Source organism: Heptranchias perlo, chromosome 18 (assembly GCF_035084215.1).
Source record: "Heptranchias perlo isolate sHepPer1 chromosome 18, sHepPer1.hap1, whole genome shotgun sequence".
NCBI classification, from domain to species: domain Eukaryota; kingdom Metazoa; phylum Chordata; class Chondrichthyes; order Hexanchiformes; family Hexanchidae; genus Heptranchias; species Heptranchias perlo.
In genome coordinates this window covers 56,085,488-56,111,200 of record NC_090342.1, presented here as the reverse complement: position 1 = coordinate 56,111,200, position 25,713 = coordinate 56,085,488, and the positions used below count along the sequence as shown (strand labels likewise).

Here is a 25,713-nt window from a genome sequence, read left to right as displayed (position 1 = left end):
TTAACGATGGAGGGCATTGCAGCCAAGGCTGCTCCTGCCATCACCCAATGTCCAAACAGGTGCCCTTCACGATCGGGCTCAGTGATCGGGAGCCGCAGCATTGGCTGATATTTTTTTGCTCATGGTTACTTAAGCCAATTGTATTGCCCTCCTCCCCACAGCCCCCATCTGCTGCCCTGGCAGTACACCTCTAGCATCAAATCAGAAAATCAAACCCCTATTTTCTTCTGTTTGGTGTTTGTGAAATAGTGTAAGTGTGATTTGAATGAGCTCACTTTACATCACTAACACTAGTGAACGCATGAAAATGAGAATACCTACGAGGTGCCCCTCTAATGAAATGCATATGTAGTAAGCTTTCAGTAGCTCAATAAGATGCCTCCATAACAAAATGGCAGTATGGTAAACCAAGGGTTAATATAAGTGGCCCATTTTGCTAGCTAGAATTAGAACAATGAGCTTTTCAAATGAGTTTATGTTATTAATTTCCTGTATGAAAGTGTATGCTTTATTATGAATCAAGCAAAGCGATATGATAAGCTGAATTCTGGGGTAAGCAGGTGTAGGGAGTGTTGTTTTGCAGCTACCTAATGAATGGATCCTTATTTCGGACAAGGTCGAAAAACAAAAACACGTCTCAAACCCACTCATACTGTTTGCTACACTGCCCCTCCCTCCTACCTTACCCCACATCCCCATTACTCTCTGGCTCCTGTCATCCTTACATCCTGCCTTAAACCCTAATGCTCACCTCGTGTCCCCCGGGATCTGAACCCTTCACCTCTTGTAACCCTAATGCTCACCTCGTGTCCCCCGGGATCTGAACCCTTCACCTCTTGTAACCCTAATGCTCACCTCGTCTCCCCCGGGATCTGAACCCTTCACCTCTTGTAACCCTAATGCTCACCTCGTGTCCCCCGGGATCTGAACCCTTCACCTCTTGTAACCCTAATGCTCACCTCGTCTCCCCCGGGATCTGAACCCTTCACCTCTTGTAACCCTAATGCTCACCTCGTCTCCCCCGGGATCTGAACCCTTCACCTCTTGTAACCCTAATGCTCACCTCGTGTCCCCCGGGATCTGAACCCTTCACCTCTTGTAACCCTAATGCTCACCTTGTGTCCCCTGGGATCTGAACCCTTCACCTCTTGTAACCCTAATGCTCACCTCGTGTCCCCTGGGATCTGAACCCTTCACCTCTTGTAACCCTAATGCTCACCTCGTCTCCCCCGGGATCTGAACCCTTCACCTCTTGTAACCCTAATGCTCACCTCGTGTCCCCCGGGATCTGAACCCTTCACCTCTTGTAACCCTACTGCTCACCTCGTGTCCCCCGGGATCTGAACCCTTCACCTCTTGTAACCCTAATGCTCACCTCGTGTCCCCCGGGATCTGAACCCTTCACCTCTTGTAACCCTAATGCTCACCTCGTGTCCCCCGGGATCTGAACCCTTCACCTCTTGTAACCCTAATGCTCACCTCGTCTCCCCCGGGATCTGAACCCTTCACCTCTTGTAACCCTAATGATCACCTCGTGTCCCCCGGGATCTGAACCCTTCACCTCTTGTAACCCTAATGCTCACCTCGTGTCCCCCGGGATCTGAACCCTTCACCTCTTGTAACCCTAATGCTCACCTCGTGTCCCCTGGGATCTGAACCCTTCACCTCTTGTAACCCTAATGCTCACCTCGTGTCCCCCGGGATCTGAACCCTTCACCTCTTGTAACCCTAATGCTCACCTCGTGTCCCCTGGGATCTGAACCCTTCACCTCTTGTAACCCTAATGCTCACCTCGTGTCCCCCGGGATCTGAACCCTTCACCTCTTGTAACCAATTTAACTGCAACGGTTTCTCGATTCCTTTCATAATCCTCGAAGCCCAATTGGATCACCTCAAAAGTCCCTTTATCAAAGAAATCTGTCCCACTTCCTCCCTCTTCCCTCTTTACTCAAATTCTCGATACTCAGAATCATTGTTGCCCCTTCTGTCCCCCTCTCAAAGGCACCAACATCCTTCCCATCATAAGGTGACCACAGCTGGATACAGGAAAACAGATGCAGTCTCACTAACCTCAGCCTAAGTAATGTCCCCACCCAATGACCCATCTCCCCTCTCTCCCATTCTCAGTAACATCTCCACCCATAGGCCCCTCTCCCCTTTGCTCCTAGTCTCAGTAACATCTCCGTTCAAGGACCTCGCCCCTCTCTCCCAAGCTCTGTAATGTCTCCACCCATTTTAGAAAATAATTCTCCATACCAGTACCAAAAATAAACAGAAACAGGTAGAAAAACGAGACAAGGAAGGAGATTGAAGTTAGTGAGAATTCTTTGTCATTATTTGAATATCAATGGTGGCCTGATCTCCTCCGGTTTGGGGTCTGTTTCTTCTGCTGCTGATTACCGCAGGCTGTCCCCATCCCACTCACTGTGTCCAAGGCTCTGGTTTCATTGAATGTAGCAGAGTTCCCAGATCTGCAGAGTTCCCAGATCTGACCCAATGAAGCAAGCAGCACCACACAGCGAGTCTGTTGCTATCAGTGCTGGCACCCTATATGGAATTACAATGGTTCATGCCTTCCTCACACTTGGCAGTTTACTCGGCCATTATAGTCAATTGGCGCTGACCTAAGGGGACGTTGCTCCCATCAAAGACATGTTCTTCATCTGTTCCTCTATGTTCACGTAATCATCCAACTCGGATTCTGACGTCTCCTCTGGGGCCTGGTTTGAGGCCTTGGGTCCTTCACTGTTATCCTGTGGATTTGTTCTCCGATTGGGTATCTTGATGCTGAATTCTTTGGGGAGGAAGGCTCCGCCTCCTCTGTGGCTCAGGATGTCACTGCTCAGCTGACTCTGGGCAGCTGTAACGAGAGGTCACACATTATACAGTCGGCTCGGTGAACTGAAGGGCCTCTTACTGCTCCCGTGTGCCAAGCTATCAAAAACTATTGCATCCGGCCGCTGACCGGCCTCCCACCTCAGGACTGCCATCTCCAGCATGGAAGGCCCCTGAAGTCCCAGCCACATTCTTTCCACTCTCTCAACGGGGAGTAAGGGAAAGCAGGTTATCACTACGGATACTGGGATAACCCCATCTCCACAGATTCCTCTCGCTCTCCAGTCGGAGAAACTACTGGCCAATCTCACAGCCAGACCAAAAGGGCAGGGAAGAGGGGGGGGGGGGGTGGAGAACCGAGAAAGGGAGAGCGAGAGAAGGAAAAGAAAATGAGAGAGAAAAAAAAGTAAGAGAAAAACGAGAGCAGAGTGAGGGAATAAAAGGAATGTGATAAAAAGAGACAGGAAGTAGAAGGCTTGAAAGGGGAGTGAAGAAGAACACTCATCTGCCCCTGACAGACACGGACAACCTGAACAGATCACCCCTGGGATTGGCCCAGTGTTGACAGGCCGTGCCTCACAATGAACACTGCGACCTACGACCTGTGCTCCCCGCGCAAACCTCCTGTCGCTGTTTATCACCGAGTGATGTGATGGTGAGCACCATGCACTGAAAAACGTGCAGACCTGCATGTTTTAAACAAAAGTTTGAAAGGGCTGGAGCAGTGTTTTGGACTATTTGGGAACTGGGTTCCAATCCAGCCCAGACTGAGGGGTGAAAGTCCCCTCTCTCTGCTCGCTGTAAAGTTCCTGTGTGAAATGAGTTGGGTCAGACTCAGGACAATTTCCAGCAGAGGCAATTCTTTTAAACTAAGCCAGAAAGAAGTGATAAATCCAATTACTGCTCATTTATCCTAACAACACATAATAGAAACCACAATCTGACCGTACTGATTGCTAGCACCCACTGAGGGAAATATAATTCTTAGTCACTGTTCATACTCCCATCAATTCACTGCCAATCCCCATACTGCCCCATTCCACCCCCTGAACCTCAGACCCACTGCCAATCCCCATATTGCCCCATTATCACCACCCTGAACCTCAGACCCACTGCCAATCCCCATATTGCCCCATTATCACCACCCTGAACCTCAGACCCAATGCCAATCCCCATATTGCCCCATTATCACCACCCTGAACCTCAGACCCAATGCCAATCCCCATATTGCCCCATTATCACCACCCTGAACCTCAGACCCAATGCCAATCCCCATATTGCCCCATTATCACCACCCTGAACCTCAGACCCAATGCCAATCCCCATACTGCCCCATTCCACCCACTGAAGGAATAGAGTTGTATATCCAAGTTTGCAGATGACACCAAGTTAGGAAGCACAGTAATTTATGTGGATGAGAGCAAGGGACACAGACTGAGTGAGTGGGCAAAACCAGCAGATGAAGTTCGATGTGGGGAAATGTGAGGTCATCCAAGAAAGAAAAGTCGGAATATTTTCTTAATGTCGAATGACTAGAAACTGTGGAGGAGCAGAGGGATTTAGGTGTCCATGTACACAGATCAGTAAAAGCTAGGGCACAGATACAAAAAGTAATCAAAAAGGCTAATGGAATGTTGGCCTTTATCTCAAGGAGGCTGGAATACAAAGGGGAGGAAATTATGCCTCAGTTGTACAGATCCCATCTGGAGACTGGGTTCAGTTCTGGGCACAAAACCTCAGGAAGGATATATTGGCCTTGGAGGGGGTGCAGCACAGATTCACTAGAATGATACCGGGGCTTAGAGGGTTAAATTATGAGGACAGGTTGTATAGACTAGGCTTGTATTCCTTTGAGTTTAAAGTTTGAGGGGTGATCTAATCAAGATTTTTAAAATGATCAAGGAATTCGATAGGGTATAGAGAGAGAAACTATTTCCTCTGGTGGGAGAGTCCAGAACAAGGGGGCATAACCTTAAAATTAGAGCTAGGTCATTCAGGAGCTAAATGAGGAAGCACTTTTAGACAAAGGGCGGTGGAAATCTGGAACTCTCTCCCCAAAAGGCTGTGGATGCTGGGGGACAATTGGAGCATTCAAGACTGAGATCAACAAATTTTTGTTGGGTAAGGGTATCAGGGGATATGGTACAAAGACGGGAAATGGAGTTGAGGTTACTGATCAGCCATGCTTGAGGGGCTGAATGGCCTAGTCGTATTTCTATAATCCCCATACTGCCCATGCCCCGCCCAAATCTCAAACCCACTACCAATCCCCATACTGCCACACGCCAGCCCCCTCCAGCAACCCCATACCCAGTGCCAATCCCAGTACTGCCCGATGCCCCACCTCCCCAGGGAATATGGAACCCACTGCCAGTCCCAGTACTGTCCCATTCTCCACCTCCCCAGGGAATATGGAATCCAGTGCCATTCCCAGTGCTGCCCGATGCCCCTGCTCCCCAGGGAACATGGAACCCAGTGCCAGTCCCAGTGTTGCCCGATGCCCCTGCTCCCCAGGGAACATGGAACCCAGTGCCAGTCCCAGTGTTGCCCGATGCCCCTGCTCCCCAGGGAACATGGAACCCAGTGCCAGTCCCAGTGTTGCCCGATGCCCCTGCTCCCCAGGGAACATGGAACCCAGTGCCAGTCCCAGTGTTGCCCGATGCCCCTGCTCCCCAGGGAACATGGAACCCAGTGCCAGTCCCAGTGTTGCCCGATGCCCCTGCTCCCCAGGGAACATGGAACCCAGTGCCAGTCCCAGTGTTGCCCGATGCCCCTGCTCCCCAGGGAACATGGAACCCAGTGCCAGTCCCAGTACTGTCCCATTCTCCACCCCCTCTCCCAGGGAACATCCCACCTCACCCGAGACCAGCCTGGCATTACCCAGCGAACCTCAGCAGATGCTCTCAACTCCCCCTTACCCCCAGGCATGACTGGCTGCATCAGTCGGTTCAGCTGCACATTCCACTGCTTAACGCGTTGACTTGCTTGTTTCCGCTTCCTCTCCACCACCTAAAGAGAAGAGAACAGGTCAAATTAGCTGCTCTCGTCCATCATCACTCCATCCTCCAACAGCACAGAGAGATAAAGCACCCTGCAGCAGGCAAACGGGAGTGGAGCTGACCACTGACTGACACTCCCAGTGAGGAGTCAGGCTCGAGGGAGCACTAGTTGGAGAGTCGGCCTTACAGTGTTGACACTTAGGGCTCGATTTTACAATGTTGGCGGGTTGGCAGCGGGAGGGCGAAGGTGCGCGTGGCAAACCTGAATGAACAAAACTTACCGTTTCCGACGTGATCGCACATTGATTGATGATGATTAACGTCCTCTCCGGGTTTCACACCCGGCAGCTAGTCTGATTGACAGGCTGGCTGCTGTCGGGCGGGGGGCGGGCAAGAAAGAGAGAGAGCAAGACGTCATCCGGCACTGGAACAGAAGACTGGGGTGGGGGGGAGGTGTGGGGAGAGAGGAAGATTGGGGGGGGGGATAGGGGAAGATCGGGGGACATCGGGAGGGTGAAGAGGGGGACCATTGGGGGGACATCGGGGGGGTGAAGAGGGGGACCATTGGGGGGGACATCGGGGGGGTGAAGAGGGGGACCATTGCGGGGACATCGGGGGGGTGAAGAGGGGGACCATTGGGGGGACATCGGGGGGTGAAGAGGGGGACATCGGAGAATGAGACATCGGAGCAGGTTTCAAAGGTGGGTTCATTCAGTGTTTTCACTTCCTTCCATGGTTTTTTATTTAATTTATTCAGTTTCTTTTTCCCTGATCCGGCCCTGGTTTCACCAGGTGTGAATCAGAAGCGGTGGGCAAGCAGCCCAGGTAAGTTAAAAATCTTTCTAATACCTTCATCTGTCACAGGTTAAAGTGCCTTAAGTATCTCAATGAGGTACATTTGGCTCTTTAACTGTCATCCCGCCGGCTTTAATTGCCGGGGGGACTTCCGTTTTCGGGTCGCTCGCGCACACAGGTGGGTCCCTGGGAAACTCAGAAGTCGGCGGGTTGGATCCGGCTTCTGAACCCGAACAGGATTTCCGTGATTTTCGGAGCCCCCCCGCCCCCAACTGCCTCCTAAAATCATCCCCTTAGCCTCCAACCTGTGCTCTCAGCTGGGAGGCTGGGATCGGAGAATTTCAACTATCCTAATATAGACTGGGATAACAATAATATAAGGGGCAAAGAAGGGGAGGAATTTTTGAAATATGTTCAGGATAACTTTCTCGACCTGTACATTTCCGGCCCAACGAGGAAGGAAGCATTGCTGGATTTAGTTCTAGGGAATGAGACAGGCCAAGTGGAGCAAGTGTCAGTGGGGGATCATTTAGGGAGCAGTGATCATAGTATCATAAGGTTTAGAATAGCTATGGAAAAGGACTCTGACCACTCTAAAGTAAAAATACTCCATTGGAGGAGGGCCAATTTCAGTGGGATGAGAACAGATCTGTCCCGGGTAAATTGGAATCGGAGATTGGCAAACAAAACTGTAATTGAACAGTGGGCGACCTTTAAAGAGGAGATGATTTGGGTACAGACAAGGTACATTCCAACGAGGGAGAAAGGTAGAGCAACTAAAGCCAGAACTCCCTGGATGACAAAGGAGATAGAGAGTAAGATGAAGTGGAAAAAAGGGGCATATGACAGATGTCAGGTTGATAACACAAGTGAGAACCAGAGGCAATATAGAAAGTTAGAAAGTTCAGAAGGAAAGTGAAAAAGGAAATAAGAGGGGCAAAGAGAGAGTATGAGAATAGATTAGCGGACAACATAAAAGGGAATCCAAAAGTCTTCTACAGAAGTAAACGGGTAGTAAGAGGAGGGGTGGGGCCGATTAGGGATCATAAAGGAGATCTGCTCATGGAGGCAGAGGGCATGGCTGAGGTATTAAATGAATACTTTGCATCAGTCTTTACCAAGGAAGAAGATGCTGCCAGAGTCTCAGTAAAGGAAGATATAGTTAAGAATTGAGAAAGAAAAGGTACAAGAAAGGCTGGCTGTACTTAAAATAGATAAGTCACCCGGTCCGGATGGGATGCATCCTAGGTTGCTGAGGGAAGTAAGGGTGGAAATTGCGGAGGTACTGGCCATAATCTTCCAAACATCCTTAGATATGGGGGTGGTGCCAGAGGACTGGAGAATTGCAAATATTACAACCTTGTTCAAAAAAGGGTGTAAGGATAAACCCAGTAACTATAGGCTGGTCAGTTTAACTTCAGTGGTGGGGAAACTTTTGGAAGCGATAATCCGGGACAGAATTAACAGTCACTTGGACGAGTGTGGATTGATTAGGGAAAGCCAGCATGGACTTGTTAAAGGCAAATCGCGTTTAACCAACTTGATAGAGTTTTTTGATGAGGTAACAGAGAGGGTAGATGAGAGCAATACATTTGATGTGGTGAATATGGATTTTCAAAAAGTGTTTGATAAAATGCCACATTGTAGGCTTGCTATTAAGATTGCGGCCCATGGAATAAAGGGGGCAATAGCAACATGGATACAGAATTGGCTAAATGACAGGAAACAGAGAGTAGTGGTGAATGGTTGTTTCTCAGACTGGAGGGAGGTGTGCAGTGATGTTCCCCAGGGGTCAGTGCTGGGACCACTGCTTTTCTTGATATATATTAATGACTTGGACTTGGGTGTACAGGGCACAATTTCAAAATCTGCGGATGACACAAAACTGGGAAGGGTAGTGAACAGTGAGGAGGATAGTGATAGACGTCAATAGGATGTAGACACTCTGGTGGCATGGGCGGACAAATGGCAGATGAAATTTAACACGGAAAAATGCGAGGTGATGCATTTCAGTAGGAAAATTGTGGAGAGGCAATATAAACTAGAGGGCACAATTCTAAAAGGGGCAGAGGAACAGAGGGATCTGGGGGTATATGTGCATAAATCATTGAAGGTGGCAGGGCAGGTTGAGAAAGCGGTTTAAAAAAGCATTCGGGATCCTGGGCTTTATAAATAGAGGCATAGAGTGCAAAAGCAAGGAAGTCATGATGAACCTTTATAAAACACTGGTTCAGCCACAACTGGAGTATTGCGTCCAGTTCTGGGCACCGCACTCTAGGAAAGATGTGAAGGCCTTAGAGAGGGTGCAGAAGAGATTTACTAGAATGATTCCATGGATGAGGGACTTTAGTTACGTGGATAGACTGGAGTAGCTGGGGTTGTTCTCCTTGGAACAGAGACAGTTGCGAGGAGATTTGATAGAGGAGTTCAAAATCATGAAGGGTCTAGACAGAGTAGATAGAGAGAAACTGTTCCAATTGGCAGAAGGGTCAAGAACCAGAGGGCATAGATTTAAGATGATTGCCAAAAGAACCAAAGGCGACATGAGGAAAAATTAATTTACACAGTGAGTGGTTATGATCTGGAATGCACTGCCCGAGGGGGTGGTGGAGGCAGATTCAATCATGGACTTCAAAAGGGAACTGTATAAGTACTTGAACAAAAAAATGTGTAGGGCTACGGGGATAGGGCGGGGGAGTGGGACTCGCTGGATTGCTCTTGCATAGAGTCGGCGCGGACTCGATGGGCCGAATGGCCTCCTTCCGTGCTGTATTCTATTCTATGATTCCAATTTATGCTCTATCATCATCAGTGAGGGTCGAAAATTGAATAAGATCCAAACCTTCTAAAAAAAAGCCTGGCAGAAATAGAGAGGTCTGAGAATGTGGTGGGCCTGCACAACGACCCGTCCCAACACAGGGCACTGGTTGCAAAGGCCAGAAATTAGATCTCGATTTTGAATTCGGAAAGGGAGCAGGAGGAAAGGATAGTAACTTAGAAAAGGAACACTGAGCTGGCTGTACTGTGCAATGTATCACACAGAAACCCTATCTTCAACTGAAAAAGGGTGATAATGCACGTTGGGAAAGACTTCCTGTGTTTCTACATGGAGAAACATTATTAACTTATTCCTCATAAATTCAATTGTTCTCCAGATAACAAAGGACAGGACATTTTTTATTTATGGGACAGTGTAGAGAGTGTTTGATGGGACAGTGTAGAGGGAGTGTTTGATGGGACAATGTAAAGGGTGTGTTTGATGGGACAGTGTAAAGGGTGTGTTTGATGGGACAGTGTAAAGGGTGTGTTTGATGGGACAGTGTAGAGGGAGTGTTTGATGGGACAGTGTAAAGGGTGTGTTTGATGGGACAGTGTAAAGGGAGTGTTTGATGGGACAGTGTAAAGGGTGTGTTTGATGGGACAGTGTAAAGGGTGTGTTTGATGGGACAGTGTAAAGGGTGTGTTTGATGGGACAGTGTAAAGGGTGTGTTTGATGGGACAGTGTAGAGGGAGTGTTTGATGGGACAGTGTAAAGGGTGTGTTTGATGGGACAGTGTAGAGGGAGTGTTTGATGGGACAGTGTAGAGGGTGTGTTTGATGGGACAGTGTAGAGGGTGTGTTTGATGGGACAGTGTAAAGGGTGTGTTTGATGGGACAGTGTAAAGGGTGTGTTTGATGGGACAGTGTAAAGGGTGTGTTTGATGGGACAGTGTAAAGGCTGTGTTTGATGGGACAGTGTAAAGGGTGTGTTTGATGGGACAGCGTAGAGGGAGTGTTTGATGGGACAGTGTAGAGGGAGTGTTTGATGGGACAGTGTAGAGGGAGTGTTTGATGGGACAGTGAAGAGGGAGTGTTTGATGGGACAGTGTAGAGAGAGTGTTTGATGGGACAGTGTAGAGGGAGTGTTTGATGGGACAGTGTAGAGGGAGTGTTTGATGGGACAGTGTAGAGGGTGTGTTTGATGGGACAGTGTAGAGAGAGTGTTTGATGGGACAGTGAAGAGGGAGTGTTTGATGGGACAGTGTAGAGGGAGTGTTTGATGGGTCTGTGTAGAAGGAATGTTTTATGCGACAGTGCAGAGGGTGTGTTTGATGGGAAAGTTTAGTGGGTTTGATGGGACAGTTTAGAGTGTGTTTGATGGGACAGTGTAAAGGGTGTGTTTGATTGGACAGTGAAGAGGTTGTATTTGATGGAACTCTGTAGAGCGAGTGTTTGATACAACAGTGTAGAGGGGATGTTTGATGGAATAGTGTAGAGGGAGTGTTTGATGGGAAGAGTAGAGGGAGTGTTTGATGGGAAGAGTAGAGGGAGTGTTTGATGGGACAGTGTAGAGGGAGTGTTTGATGGGAAGAGTAGAGGGAGTGTTTGATGGGACAGTGTAGAGGGAGTGTTTGATGGGACAGTGTAGAGGGAGTGTTTGATGGGACAGTGTAGAGGGAGTGTTTGATGGGACAGTATAGAGGGAGTGTTTGATGGGACAGTGTAGAGGGAGTGTTTGATGGGACAGTGTAGAGGGAGTGTTTGATGGGACAGTGTAGAGAGAGTGTTTGATGGGACAGTGAAGAGGGAGTGTTTGATGGGACAGTGTAGAGGGAGTGTTTGATGGGACAGTGTAGAGTGTATGTTTGATGGGTCTGTGCAGAGGGCACGTTTGATGCGACTCTGAGGGGGGAGTGTTTGATTGGACAGTGTTGATGGAGTGTTTCATGGGGCAGTGAAGTGGGTATGCTTGATGGGTAGTGTAGAGGGAATGTTGGATGGGACAGTGTAGAGAGAGTGTTTGATGGGACAGTTTAGAGTGTGTTTGATGGGACAGTGTATAGAGTGTTTGATGAGACAGTGTATAGAGTGTGTTTGATGGGACAGTGTATAGAGTGTTTGATGGGACAGTGTATAGAGTGTTTGATGGGACAGTGTATAGGGTGTGTTTGATGGGACAGTGTATAGGGTGTGTTTGATGGGACAGTGTATAGAGTGTGTTTGATGGGACAGTGTATAGAGTGTTTTATGGGACAGTGTATAGGGTGTGTTTGATGGGACAGTGTAGAGGGAGTGTTTGATGGGACAGTGTAGAGGGAGTGTTTGATGGGACAGTGTAGAGGGAGTGTTTGATGGGACAGTGTAGAGGGAGTGTTTGATGGGACAGTGTAGAGGGAGTGTTTGATGGGACAGTGTAGAGGGAGTGTTTGATGGGACAGTGTAGAGAGAGTGTTTGATGGGACAGTGTAGAGGGAGTGTTTGATGGGACAGTGTAGAGGGAGTCTTTGATAGGACAGTGTTGAGAATGTTTGATGGGACAGTGTAGAGAGTGTTTGATGGGACAGTGTAGAGGGAGTGTTTGATGGGACAGTGTAGAGGGAGTGTTTGATGGGACAGTGTAGAGGGAGTGTTTGATGGGACAGTGTAGAGGGAATGTTTGATGGGACAGTGTAGAGGGAGTGTTTGATGGGACAGTGTAGGGAGTGTTTGATGGGACAGTGTAGAGGGAGTGTTTGATGGGACAGTGTAGAGGGAGTGTTTGATGGGACAGTGTAGAGGGAGTGTTTGATGGGACAGTGTAGAGAGTGTTTGATGGGACAGTGTAGGGAGTGTTTGATGGGACAATGCAGAGAGTGTTTGATGGGACAGTGTAGAGAGTGTTTGATGGGACAGTGTAGAGGGAGTGTTTGATGGGACAGTGTAGAGAGTGTTTGATGGGACAGTGTAGGGAGTGTTTGATGGGACAATGCAGAGAGTGTTTGATGGGACAGTGTAGAGAGTGTTTGATGGGACAGTGTAGAGGGAGTGTTTGATGGGACAGTGTAGAGAGTGTTTGATGGGACAATGTAGAGAGCGTTTGATGGGACAGTGTAGAGAGTGTTTGATGGGACAGTGTAGAGAGTGTTTGATGGGACAGTGTAGAGAGCGTTTGATGGCACAGAGTAGAGAGTGTTTGATGGGACAGTGTAGAGAGTGTTTGATGGGACAGTGTAGAGAGTGTTTGATGGGACAATGTAGAGAGTGTTTGATGGGACAGTGTAGAGAGTGTTTGATGGGACAGTGTAGAGAGTGTTTGATGGGACAATGTAGAGAGTGTTTGATGGGACAGTGCAGAGAGTGTTTGATGGGACAGTGTAGAGAGTGTTTGATGGGACAGTGTAGAGAGTGTTTGATGGGACAATGTAGAGAGCGTTTGATGGGACAGTGTAGGGAGTGTTTGATGGGACAGTGTAGAGAGTGTTTGATGGGACAGTGTAGAGAGTGTTTGATGGGACAGTGTAGGGAGTGTTTGATGGGACAGTGTAGAGAGTGTTTGATGGGACAGTGTAGAGAGTGTTTGATGGGACAGTGTAGAGAGTGTTTGATGGGACAGTGTAGAGAGTGTTTGATGGGACAATGTAGAGAGTGTTTGATGGGACAGTGTAGACGGAGTGTGTGATGGGACAGTGTAGAGAGTGTTTGATGCGACAGTGTAGAGAGTGTTTGATGGGACAATGTAGAGAGTGTTTGATGGGACAGTGTAGACGGAGTGTGTGATGGGACAATGTAGAGAGTGTTTGATGGGACAGTGTAGAGAGTGTTTGATGGGACAGTGTAGACGGAGTGTGTGATGGGACAATGTAGAGAGTGTTTGATGGGACAGTGTAGAGAGTGTTTGATGGGACAATGTAGAGAGTGTTTGATGGGACAATGTAGAGAGTGTTTGATGGGACAGTGTAGGGAGTGTTTGATGGGACAGTGTAGGGAGTGTTTGATGGGACAGTGTAGAGAGTGTTTGATGCGACAGTGTAGAGAGTGTTTGATGGGAAAATGTAGAGAGTGTTTGATGGGACAGTGTAGGGAGTGTTTGATGGGACAGTGTAGGGAGTGTTTGATGGGACAGTGTAGAGAGTGTTTGATGCGACAGTGTAGAGAGTGTTTGATGGGAAAATGTAGAGAGTGTTTGATGGGACAAGTAGAGAGTGTTTGATGGGACAGTGTAGAGAGTGTTTGATGGGACAGTGTAGATAGTGTTTGATGTGACAGTGTAGAGAGTGTTTGATGGGAAAATGTAGAGAGTGTTTGATGGGACAGTGTAGGGAGTGTTTGATGGGACAGTGTAGGGAGTGTTTGATGGGACAGTGTAGAGAGTGTTTGATGCGACAGTGTAGGGAGTGTTTGATGGGACAGTGTAGAGAGTGTTTGATGCGACAGTGCAGGGAGTGTTTGATGGGACAATGTAGAGAGTGTTTGATGGGACAGTGTAGACGGAGTGTGTGATGGGACAATGTAGAGAGTGTTTGATGGGACAGTGTAGAGAGTGTTTGATGGGACAGTGTAGAGAGTGTTTGATGGGACAGTGTAGAGAGTGTTTGATGGGACAATGTAGAGAGTGTTTGATGGGACAGTGTAGGGAGTGTTTAATGGGACAATGTAGATAGTGTTTGATGGGACAATGTAGAGAGTGTTTGATGGGACAGTGTAGACGGAGTGTGTGATGGGACAATGTAGAGAGTGTTTGATGGGACAGTGTAGAGAGTGTTTGATGGGACAGTGTAGACGGAGTGTGTGATGGGACAATGTAGAGAGTGTTTGATGGGACAGTGTAGAGAGTGTTTGATGGGACAGTGTAGAGAGTGTTTGATGGGACAATGTAGAGAGTGTTTGATGGGACAGTGTAGACGGAGTGTGTGATGGGACAGTGTAGAGAGTGTTTGATGGGACAGTGTAGAGAGTGTTTGATGGGACAATGTAGAGAGTGTTTGATGGGACAATGTAGAGAGTGTTTGATGGGACAGTGTAGACGGAGTGTGTGATGGGACAATGTAGAGCGCGTTTGATGGGACAGTGTAGAGAGTGTTTGATGGGACAATGTAGAGAGTGTTTGATGGAACAATGTAGAGAGTGTTTGATGGAACAATGTAGAGAGTGTTTGATGGGACAGTGTAGACGGAGTGTGTGATGGGACAGTGTAGAGAGTGTTTGATGCGACAGTGTAGAGAGTGTTTGATGGGACAGTGTAGAGAGTGTTTGATGGGACAGTGTAGAGAGTGTTTGATGGGACAGTGTAGAGAGTGTTTGATGGGACAGTGTAGGGAGTGTTTGATGGGACAGTGTAGAGAGTGTTTGATGGGACAGTGTAGAGAGTGTTTGATGGGACAGTGTAGAGAGTGTTTGATGGGACAGTGTAGAGAGTGTTTGATGCGACAGTGTAGAGTGAGTGATGGGACAGTGTAGGGAGTGTTTGATGGGACAGTGTAGGGAGTGTTTGATGGGACAGTGTAGAGAGTGTTTGATGCGACAGTGTAGAGTGAGTGATGGGACAGTGTAGAGAGTGTTTGATGGGACAGTGTAGGGAGTGTTTGATGGGACAGTGTAGAGGGAGTGTTTGATGGGACAGTGTAGAGGGAGTGTTTGATGGGACAGTGTAGAGGGAGTGTTTGATGGGACAGTGTAGAGAGTGTTTGATGGGACAGTGTAGGGAGTGTTTGATGGGACAATGCAGAGAGTGTTTGATGGGACAGTGTAGAGAGTGTTTGATGGGACAGTGTAGAGGGAGTGTTTGATGGGACAGTGTAGAGAGTGTTTGATGGGACAGTGTAGGGAGTGTTTGATGGGACAATGCAGAGAGTGTTTGATGGGACAGTGTAGAGAGTGTTTGATGGGACAGTGTAGAGGGAGTGTTTGATGGGACAGTGTAGAGAGTGTTTGATGGGACAATGTAGAGAGCGTTTGATGGGACAGTGTAGAGAGTGTTTGATGGGACAGTGTAGAGAGTGTTTGATGGGACAGTGTAGAGAGCGTTTGATGGCACAGAGTAGAGAGTGTTTGATGGGACAGTGTAGAGAGTGTTTGATGGCACAGAGTAGAGAGTGTTTGATGGGACAGTGTAGAGAGTGTTTGATGGGACAGTGTAGAGAGTGTTTGATGGGACAATGTAGAGAGTGTTTGATGGGACAGTGTAGAGAGTGTTTGATGGGACAGTGTAGAGAGTGTTTGATGGGACAATGTAGAGAGTGTTTGATGGGACAGTGCAGAGAGTGTTTGATGGGACAGTGTAGAGAGTGTTTGATGGGACAGTGTAGAGAGTGTTTGATGGGACAATGTAGAGAGCGTTTGATGGGACAGTGTAGGGAGTGTTTGATGGGACAGTGTAGAGAGTGTTTGATGGGACAGTGTAGAGAGTGTTTGATGGGACAGTGTAGGGAGTGTTTGATGGGACAGTGTAGAGAGTGTTTGATGGGACAGTGTAGAGAGTGTTTGATGGGACAGTGTAGAGAGTGTTTGATGGGACAGTGTAGAGAGTGTTTGATGGGACAATGTAGAGAGTGTTTGATGGGACAGTGTAGGGAGTGTTTGATGGGACAGTGTAGAGAGTGTTTGATGGGACAGTGTAGAGAGTGTTTGATGGGACAGTGTAGAGAGTGTTTGATGGGACAGTGTAGAGAGTGTTTGATGGGACAATGTAGAGAGTGTTTGATGGGACAGTGTAGAGAGTATTTGATGGGACAGTGTAGAGAGTGTTTGATGGGACAGTGTAGAGAGTGTTTGATGGGACAGTGTAGAGAGTGTTTGATGGGACAGTGTAGAGAGTGTTTGATGGGACAATGTAGAGAGTGTTTGATGGGACAGTGTAGACGGAGTGTGTGATGGGACAGTGTAGAGAGTGTTTGATGCGACAGTGTAGAGAGTGTTTGATGGGACAATGTAGAGAGTGTTTGATGGGACAGTGTAGACGGAGTGTGTGATGGGACAATGTAGAGAGTGTTTGATGGGACAGTGTAGAGAGTGTTTGATGGGACAGTGTAGACGGAGTGTGTGATGGGACAATGTAGAGAGTGTTTGATGGGACAGTGTAGAGAGTGTTTGATGGGACAATGTAGAGAGTGTTTGATGGGACAATGTAGAGAGTGTTTGATGGGACAGTGTAGGGAGTGTTTGATGGGACAGTGTAGGGAGTGTTTGATGGGACAGTGTAGGGAGTGTTTGATGGGACAGTGTAGAGAGTGTTTGATGCGACAGTGTAGAGAGTGTTTGATGGGAAAATGTAGAGAGTGTTTGATGGGACAGTGTAGGGAGTGTTTGATGGGACAGTGTAGGGAGTGTTTGATGGGACAGTGTAGAGAGTGTTTGATGCGACAGTGTAGAGAGTGTTTGATGGGAAAATGTAGAGAGTGTTTGATGGGACAAGTAGAGAGTGTTTGATGGGACAGTGTAGGGAGTGTTTGATGGGACAGTGTAGAGAGTGTTTGATGCGACAGTGTAGAGAGTGTTTGATGGGAAAATGTAGAGAGTGTTTGATGGGACAGTGTAGGGAGTGTTTGATGGGACAGTGTAGGGAGTGTTTGATGGGACAGTGTAGAGAGTGTTTGATGCGACAGTGTAGGGAGTGTTTGATGGGACAGTGTAGAGAGTGTTTGATGCGACAGTGTAGGGAGTGTTTGATGGGACAATGTAGAGAGTGTTTGATGGGACAGTGTAGACGGAGTGTGTGATGGGACAATGTAGAGAGTGTTTGATGGGACAGTGTAGAGAGTGTTTGATGGGACAGTGTAGAGAGTGTTTGATGGGACAGTGTAGAGAGTGTTTGATGGGACAATGTAGAGAGTGTTTGATGGGACAGTGTAGGGAGTGTTTGATGGGACAATGTAGATAGTGTTTGATGGGACAATGTAGAGAGTGTTTGATGGGACAGTGTAGACGGAGTGTGTGATGGGACAATGTAGAGAGTGTTTGATGGGACAGTGTAGAGAGTGTTTGATGGGACAGTGTAGACGGAGTGTGTGATGGGACAATGTAGAGAGTGTTTGATGGGACAGTGTAGAGAGTGTTTGATGGGACAGTGTAGAGAGTGTTTGATGGGACAATGTAGAGAGTGTTTGATGGGACAGTGTAGACGGAGTGTGTGATGGGACAGTGTAGAGAGTGTTTGATGGGACAGTGTAGAGAGTGTTTGATGGGACAATGTAGAGAGTGTTTGATGGGACAATGTAGAGAGTGTTTGATGGGACAGTGTAGACGGAGTGTGTGATGGGACAATGTAGAGCGCGTTTGATGGGACAGTGTAGAGAGTGTTTGATGGGACAATGTAGAGAGTGTTTGATGGAACAATGTAGAGAGTGTTTGATGGGACAGTGTAGACGGAGTGTGTGATGGGACAGTGTAGAGAGTGTTTGATGCGACAGTGTAGAGAGTGTTTGATGGGACAGTGTAGAGAGTGTTTGATGGGACAGTGTAGAGAGTGTTTGATGGGACAGTGTGGAGAGTGTTTGATGGGACAGTGTAGGGAGTGTTTGATGGGACAGTGTAGAGAGTGTTTGATGGGACAGTGTAGAGAGTGTTTGATGGGACAGTGTAGAGAGTGTTTGATGGGACAGTGTAGAGAGTGTTTGATGCGACAGTGTAGAGTGAGTGATGGGACAGTGTAGAGAGTGTTTGATGGGACAGTGTAGGGAGTGTTTGATGGGACAGTGTAGAGAGTGTTTGATGCGACAGTGTAGAGTGAGTGATGGGACAGTGTAGAGAGTGTTTGATGGGACAGTGTAGGGAGTGTTTGATGGGACAGTGTAGAGAGTGTTTGATGCGACAGTGTAGAGTGAGTGATGGGACAGTGTAGAGAGCGTTTGATGGGACAGTGTAGAGAGTGTTTGATGGGACAGTGTAGAGAGTGTTTGATGCGACAGTGTAGAGTGAGTGATGGGACAGTGTAGAGAGCGTTTGATAGGACAGTGTAGAGAGTGTTTGATGGGACAGTGTAGAGAGTGTTTGATGGGACAGTGTAGAGAGTGTTTGATGGGACAGTGTAGAGAGTGTTTGATGGGACAGTGTAGAGAGTGTTTGATGGGACAGTGTAGAGAGTGTTTGATGGGACAGTGTAGGGAGTGTTTGATGGGACAGTGTAGAGAGTGTTTGATGGGACAGTGTAGAGAGTGTTTGATGGGACAGTGTAGAGAGTGTTTGATGGGACAGTGTAGAGAGTGTTTGATGGGACAGTGTAGAGAGTGTTTGATGGGACAGTGTAGAGAGCGTTTGATGGGACAGTGTAGAGGGAGTGATGGGACAGTGTAGAGAGCGTTTGATAGCACAGAGTAGAGAGTGTTTGATGGGACAGTGTAGAGTGAGTGATGGGACAGAGTAGAGAGTGTTTGATGGGACAGTGTTGAGAGTGTTTGATGGGACAGTGTAGAGAGTGTTTGATGGGACAGTGTAGAGAGTGTTTGATGGGACAGTGTAGGGAGTGTTTGATGGGACAGTGTTGAGAGTGTTTGATGGGACAGTGTTGAGAGTGTTTGATGGGACAGTGTAGAGAGTGTTTGATGGGACAGTGTAGAGGGAGTCTTTGATAGGACAGTGTAGAGAGTGTTTGATGGGACAGTGTCGAGGGAGTGTTTGATGGGACAGTGTAGAGAGTGTTTGATGGGACAGTGTCGAGGGAGTGTTTGATGGGACAGTGTAGAGAGTGTTTGAGGGGACAGTGTAGAGAGTGTTTGATGGGACAGTGTAGAGGGAGTGTTTGATGGGACAGTGTAGAGGGAGTGTTTGATGGGACAGTGTAGGGAGTGTTTGATGGGACAGTGTGGAGGGAGTGTTTGATGGGACAGTGTAGGGAGTGTTTGATGGGACAGTGTTGAGAGTGTTTGATGGGACAGTGTAGAGAGTGTTTGATGGGACAGTGTAGAGAGTGTTTGATGGGACAGTGTAGAGGGAGTCTTTGATAGGACAGTGTAGAGAGTGTTTGATGGGACAGTGTCGAGGGAGTGTTTGATGGGACAGTGTAGAGAGTGTTTGATGGGACAGTGTCGAGGGAGTGTTTGATGGGACAGTGTAGAGAGTGTTTGATGGGACAGTGTAGAGAGTGTTTGATGGGACAGTGTAGAGGGAGTGTTTGATGGGACAGTGTAGAGGGAGTGTTTGATGGGACAGTGTAGGGAGTGTTTGATGGGACAGTGTGGAGGGAGTGTTTGATGGGACAGTGTAGGGAGTGTTTGATGGGACAGTGTTGAGAGTGTTTGATGGGACAGTGTAGAGAGTGTTTGATGGGACAGTGTAGAGGGAGTGTTTGATAGGACAGTGTAGAGAGTGTTTGATGGGACAGTGTCGAGGGAGTGTTTGATAGGACAGTGTAGAGAGTGTTTGATGGGACAGTGTAGAGGGAGTCTTTGATAGGACAGTGTAGAGAGTGTTTGATGGGACAGTGTCGAGGGAGTGTTTGATGGGACAGTGTAGAGAGTGTTTGATGGGACAGTGTAGAGGGAGTGTTTGATGGGACAGTGTAGAGGGAGTCTTTGATAGGACAGTGTAGAGAGTGTTTGATGGGACAGTGTAGAGAGTGTTTGATGGGACAGTGTAGAGGGAGTGTTTGATGGGACAGTGTAGAGGGAGTGTTTGATGGGACAGTGTAGAGAGTGTTTGATGGGACAGTGTGGAGGGAGTGTTTGATGGGACAGTGTAGAGAGTGTTTGATGGGACAGTGTGGAGGGAGTGTTTGATGGGACAGTGTAGAGAGTGTTTGATGGGACAGTGTGGAGGGAGTGTGTGATGGGACAGTGTCGGCAGTGTTTGATGTGACAGTGTCGAGGGAGTGTTTGATGGGACAGTGTAGAGAGTGTTTGATGGGACAGTGTAGGGAGTGTTTGATGGGACAGTGTAGAGGGAGTGTTTGATGAGACAGTGTCGAGGGAGTGTTTGATGGGACAGTGTATACAGAGTGTTTGATGGGACAGTGTAGAGGGAATGTTTGATGTGAAAGTGTAGAGAATGATTGATGGGTCAGTCTAGATAGTGTTTGATGGGACAGTGTAGAGTGTTTGATGGGACAGTGTAGAGAGTGTTTGATGGGACAATGTAGAGAGTGTTTGATGGGACAGTGTAGAGAGTGTTTGATGGGACAGTGTAGAGAGTGTTTGATGGGACAGTGTAGAGAGTGTTTGATGGGACAGTGTAGAGGGAGTGTTTGATGGGACAGTGTAGAGAGTGTTTGATGGGACAATGTAGAGTGTGTTTGATGGGACAGTGTAGAGAGTGTTTGATGGGACAATGTAGAGAGTGTTTGATGGGACAATGTAGAGAGTGTTTGATGGGACAGTGTAGAGAGTGTTTGATGGGACAGTGTAGAGAGTGTTTGATGGGACAGTGTAGAGAGTGTTTGATGGGACAGTGTAGAGGGAGTGTTTGATGGGACAGTGTAGAGAGTGTTTGATGGGACAATGTAGAGAGTGTTTGATGGGACAGTGTAGAGAGTGTTTGATGGGACAGTGTAGAGAGTGTTTGATGGGACAGTGTAGGGAGTGTTTGATGTGGCTGTGTAGAGAGTGTTTGATGGGACAGTGTAGAGAGTGTTTGATGGGACAGTGTAGAGGGAGTGTTTGATGGGACAGCGTAGAGAGCGTTTGATGGCACAGAGTAGAGAGTGTTTGATGGGACAATGTAGAGAGTGTTTGATGGGACAGTGTAGAGAGTGTTTGATGGGACAGTGTAGAGAGTGTTTGATGGGACAGTGTCGAGATTGTTTGATGGGACAGTGTCGAGATTGTTTGATGGGACAGTGTAGAGAGTGTTTGATGGGACAGTGTCGAGATTGTTTGATGGGACAGTGTCGAGATTGTTTGATGGGCCATTGTAGAGATTGTTTGATGGGACATTGTAGAAATTGTTTGATGGGACGGTATGGAGTATGTTTGATGGGGTGGAGTAGAGTGTGTTTGATGGGATGGTGTAGAGACTATTGTTGGGATGGTGAAGAGAGTGTTTGATGGGATAATTTTGAGAGTATTTGATGGGCAGTGTTGAGGGTGTGTTTGATGGGAGAGTGTAGAGGGATTGTTTGATGGGACAGTGTGGTGAGTATTTGATTGGACAGTGAAGAGGGAGTTTTTGATGGGACAGTGTTGAGCGAGTATTTGATGGGGCAGTGTAGAGAGTGTTTGACGGGATAGTGTAGACATTGTTTGATGGGACAGTGTAGAGAGTGATTGGTGGGACAGTTTGGAGCATTGTTTGATGGTGCAGTGTCAGGGGAGTATTTGGTGGGACATTGTAGAGTGCGTGTTTGATGGGATGGTGTAGAGAGTGTTTGATGGGACGGTGTGGAGGGCGTGTTTGATGGGACAGTGTGGAGGGCGTGTTTGATGGGACAGTGTGGAGGGCGTGTTTGATGGGACAGTGTGGAGGGCGTGTTTGATGGGACAGTGTAGAGAGTGATTGATGGAAAGTGTAGAAAGTGATTGATGGGAGGGTGTAGAGGGAGTGTTTGACGGTATGTTGTTCAGAGTGTTTGATGGTGTAGAAGGTCCGTGGGTGTTCTCCTGTTTTCCTGCTTTAACTTCGGCAGAAGATCGGTGAGAATCTTGGAGGAACGGTGTGAACGGTCGCTCACAGTGTCTTTCTGCCAACCTCCCACTTAATTTACACTGTAAACAATTTTACAACACCAAGTTATAGTCCAGCAATTTTATTTTAAATTCACAAGCTTTCGGAGACTTCCTCCTTCCTCAGGTAAATGTTTCAGGAGCTCCTTGAAGCCTACGCATTTATACATATAGAACAATACATGGTGTTTACAGACTGCCCCTGCAACTGCCCGTTGCCAAGGCAATCACCGTGTTCAGACAGAGAGGTGTCACCTGCAGAACCCCCGAATACACATTCAACAAAAAAACAAACAGGGAAAAAAAACAGAGAAAAAAAACAGAGAGAGGCAGAAACATCCGGAAGGCAGAGAGAGCCAGCAAATGACCCATTATATTAAAAACAGATAACATTTGTTCGCTGGTGGGGTAACGTGTAGCGTGACATGAACCCAAGATCCCGGTTGAGGCCGTCCTCATGGGTGCGGAACTTGGCTATCAATTTCTGCTCGACGATTTTGCGTTGTCGTGTGTCTCGAAGGCCGCCTTGGAGTACGCTTACCCGAAGGTCGGTGGATGAATGTCCATGACTGCTGAAGTGTTCCCCGACTGGGAGGGAACCCTCCTGTTTGGCGATTGTTGCGCGGTGTCCGTTCATCCGTTGTCGCAGCGTCTGCATGGTCTCGCCAATGTACCATGCTCTGGGGCATCCTTTGACGTGGTTAGGGTCAAACCACGTCAAAGAGGCCATCCCCTATGGACAGGCCCTGCGAATACACAGGGTCTGCTCAGACGAGGAGGAACGCGATGGACACCTACAGACGCTGAAAGACGCCCTAGTAAGAACGGGATATGACGCTCGACTCATCGATCGACAGTTCCGACGGGCCACAGCAAAAAATCGCATAGACCTCCTCAGGAGACTAACACGGGACGCAACCAACAGAGTACCCTTTGTCGTCCAGTACTTCCCCGGAGCGGAGAAACTACGCCATGTTCTCCGCAGCCTTCAACATGTCATCAATGAGGACAAACACCTCGCTATGGCCATCCCCACACCTCCACTACTCGCCTTTAAACAGCCACCCAACCTCAAACAGACCATCGTTCGCAGCAAATTACCTAGCTTTCAAGAGAACAGCGTCCACGACGCCACACAACCCTGCCACGGTAACCTCTGCAAGACATGCCAGATCATCGACACAGATACCACCATCACACGAGAGGACACCACCCACCAGGTGCATGGTTCATACTCCTGTGACTCGGCCAACGTTGTCTACCTCATACGTTGCAGGAAAGGATGCCCCAGAGCATGGTACATTGGCGAGACCATGCAGACGCTGCGACAACGGATGAACGGACACCGCGCAACAATCGCCAAACAGGAGGGTTCCCTCCCAGTCGGGGAACACTTCAGCAGTCATGGACATTCATCCACCGACCTTCGGGTAAGCGTACTCCAAGGCGGCCTTCGAGACACACGACAACGCAAAATCGTCGAGCAGAAATTGATAGCCAAGTTCCGCACCCATGAGGACGGCCTCAACCGGGATCTTGGGTTCATGTCACGCTACACGTTACCCCACCAGCGAACAAATGTTATCTGTTTTTAATATAATGGGTCATTTGCTGGCTCTCTCTGCCTTCCGGATGTTTCTGCCTCTCTCTGTTTTTTTTCTCTGTTTTTTTTCCCTGTTTGTTTTTTTGTTGAATGTGTATTCGGGGGTTCTGCAGGTGACACCTCTCTGTCTGAACACGGTGATTGCCTTGGCAACGGGCAGTTGCAGGGGCAGTCTGTAAACACCATGTATTGTTCTATATGTATAAATGCGTAGGCTTCAAGGAGCTCCTGAAACATTTACCTGAGGAAGGAGGAAGTCTCCGAAAGCTTGTGAATTTAAAATAAAATTGCTGGACTATAACTTGGTGTTGTAAAATTGTTTACAATTGTCAACCCCAGTCCATCACCGGCATCTCCACATCTTAATTTACACTGGATGGAGATTTAAAATGCCTGTGGACATTCTTGGCATTTCTCTGTAACCCTTCCTGTACCTGTCCTGTCCCTTGCTGTATACAGTCCCAGCCTGCGGAGGGAAAGTGTTGTTTGTCCAAGTGCTACTGTCCATCACAGTACATACTTGATAAAAAGCGAATCATGAACGACAAGTTGAAGACATAACATGCCCCGTATGTGAACTTCACAACCTCTGTCATCAGTGAGTGGCAGGAAAAGGAACTATGCTGGGACCAGTGTTCTGGCAAACCGAATAACTAGGGCGGTAGAGACGGCTTTAAACTAAATAGATCCACCTAGTGTAACTTAAGTGGGAGGTTGGCAGAAAGACACTTTGAGCGACCGTTCACACCGTCCCTCCAAGATTCTCACCGATCTTCTGCCGCAGTTAAAGCAGGAAAATAGGAGAACACCCACGGGCCTTCTACAACATCAAACACTCTGAACAACAGGTGGGGCTAAGTTTAGATTGAAAAAGAGAAAAGACAAGGAAGTCGTGCAGGAAAGTGATGGGGGTAATGATAAACAGAGTGTGTCAGGAAGGGACAGGGGGTACAAACATAAGATTGCACTAGCAAATGGGGCCGGGGTGGGAAAGAATGGTAAAAAGACAAAATGAAAGGTTCTTTATCTGAATGCGCACAGCATTCGTAATAAGATAGATGAATTGACAGCACAAATAGAAACAAATGGGAATGATCTCGTGACCATTACAGAGACGTGGTTGCAAGGTGACCAAGGTTGGGAGCTAAATATTCAGGGCTATTTAACATGTCGGAAGGATAGGAAAAAAGGTAAAGGTGGTGGGGTAGCTCTGTTAATAAAGGATGAAATTGGTCTAATAGTGAGAAATGATCTTGGTTCAAAAGATCAAGATGTCGAATCAATTTGGGTGGAGGTAAGAAATAGCAAGGAAAAGAAATCACTGGTGGGAGTAATATATAGGCCCCCTAACAGTAGCTACACTGTAGGGCAAAATATAAATCAGGAAATAAGGGGGGCTTGTCAAGAAGGTAATGCAATAATCATGGGCGATTTTAACTTTCACATAGAATGGACAAATCAAATTGGCAAAAATAGCCCTGAGGAGGAGTTCATAGAGTGTATTAGGGACTGTTTCTTAGAGCAATACATCGGGGAACCAACCAAGGAACAGGCCATTTTGGATCTAGTAATGGGTAACAAAACAGGATTAATTAATGATCTCAAAGTAATGGATCCCTTGGGAAACAGTGATCATAACATGATAGAATTTCACATCCTGTTTGAGAGTGAGGATCTTGGGTCTGAAACTACTGTATTAAACTTAAATAAGGGCAATTATAAAGGAATGAGGGCGGAATTGGCTAAAGTGGACTGGGTAAACAGATTAGATGGTATGATGGTGGATAAGCAGTGGCAAACATTTAAAAATATATTTTATGACTCGCAACAAAAATATATCCCTGTGAGGAGGAAAGACTCCACAAAAAGGGTGAACCAACCATGGCTAACTGAGGATGTCAAGGATGGTATCAGGTTAAAAGAAAAATCATACAACATGGCAAAGATTGCTGGTAAGCCCGAAAACTGGGAAAACTATAAAAACCAGCAAAAGATGACTAAAAGAATAATAAAGAGAGAGAAAATAAATTATGTGAGTAAACTAGCAAGAAATATAAAAACTGACAGTAAAAGCTTCTACAAGTATATAAAAAGGAAGAGGGTAGCTAAAGTAAACATTGGTCCCTTAGAGGATGAGATTGGGGAAATAATAATG

At 47.5% G+C, this 25,713-nt stretch overlaps 1 protein-coding gene across 1 annotated transcript in view; it reads right to left on the bottom strand.

Annotated features, from left to right (window-relative positions):
• Positions 1 to 493: 493 nt before the first annotated feature.
• LOC137334880 (differentially expressed in FDCP 6 homolog) overlaps positions 494 to 25,713 on the bottom strand; it is a 100,800-nt gene continuing 75,580 nt past the window's right edge. Inside the window, 2 exon segments of the mRNA XM_067999937.1 lie at positions 494 to 2,860; positions 5,754 to 5,844. Of these exon segments, the coding sequence (XP_067856038.1) occupies positions 2,625 to 2,860; positions 5,754 to 5,844 (327 nt within the window). The 3' untranslated portion in view covers positions 494 to 2,624.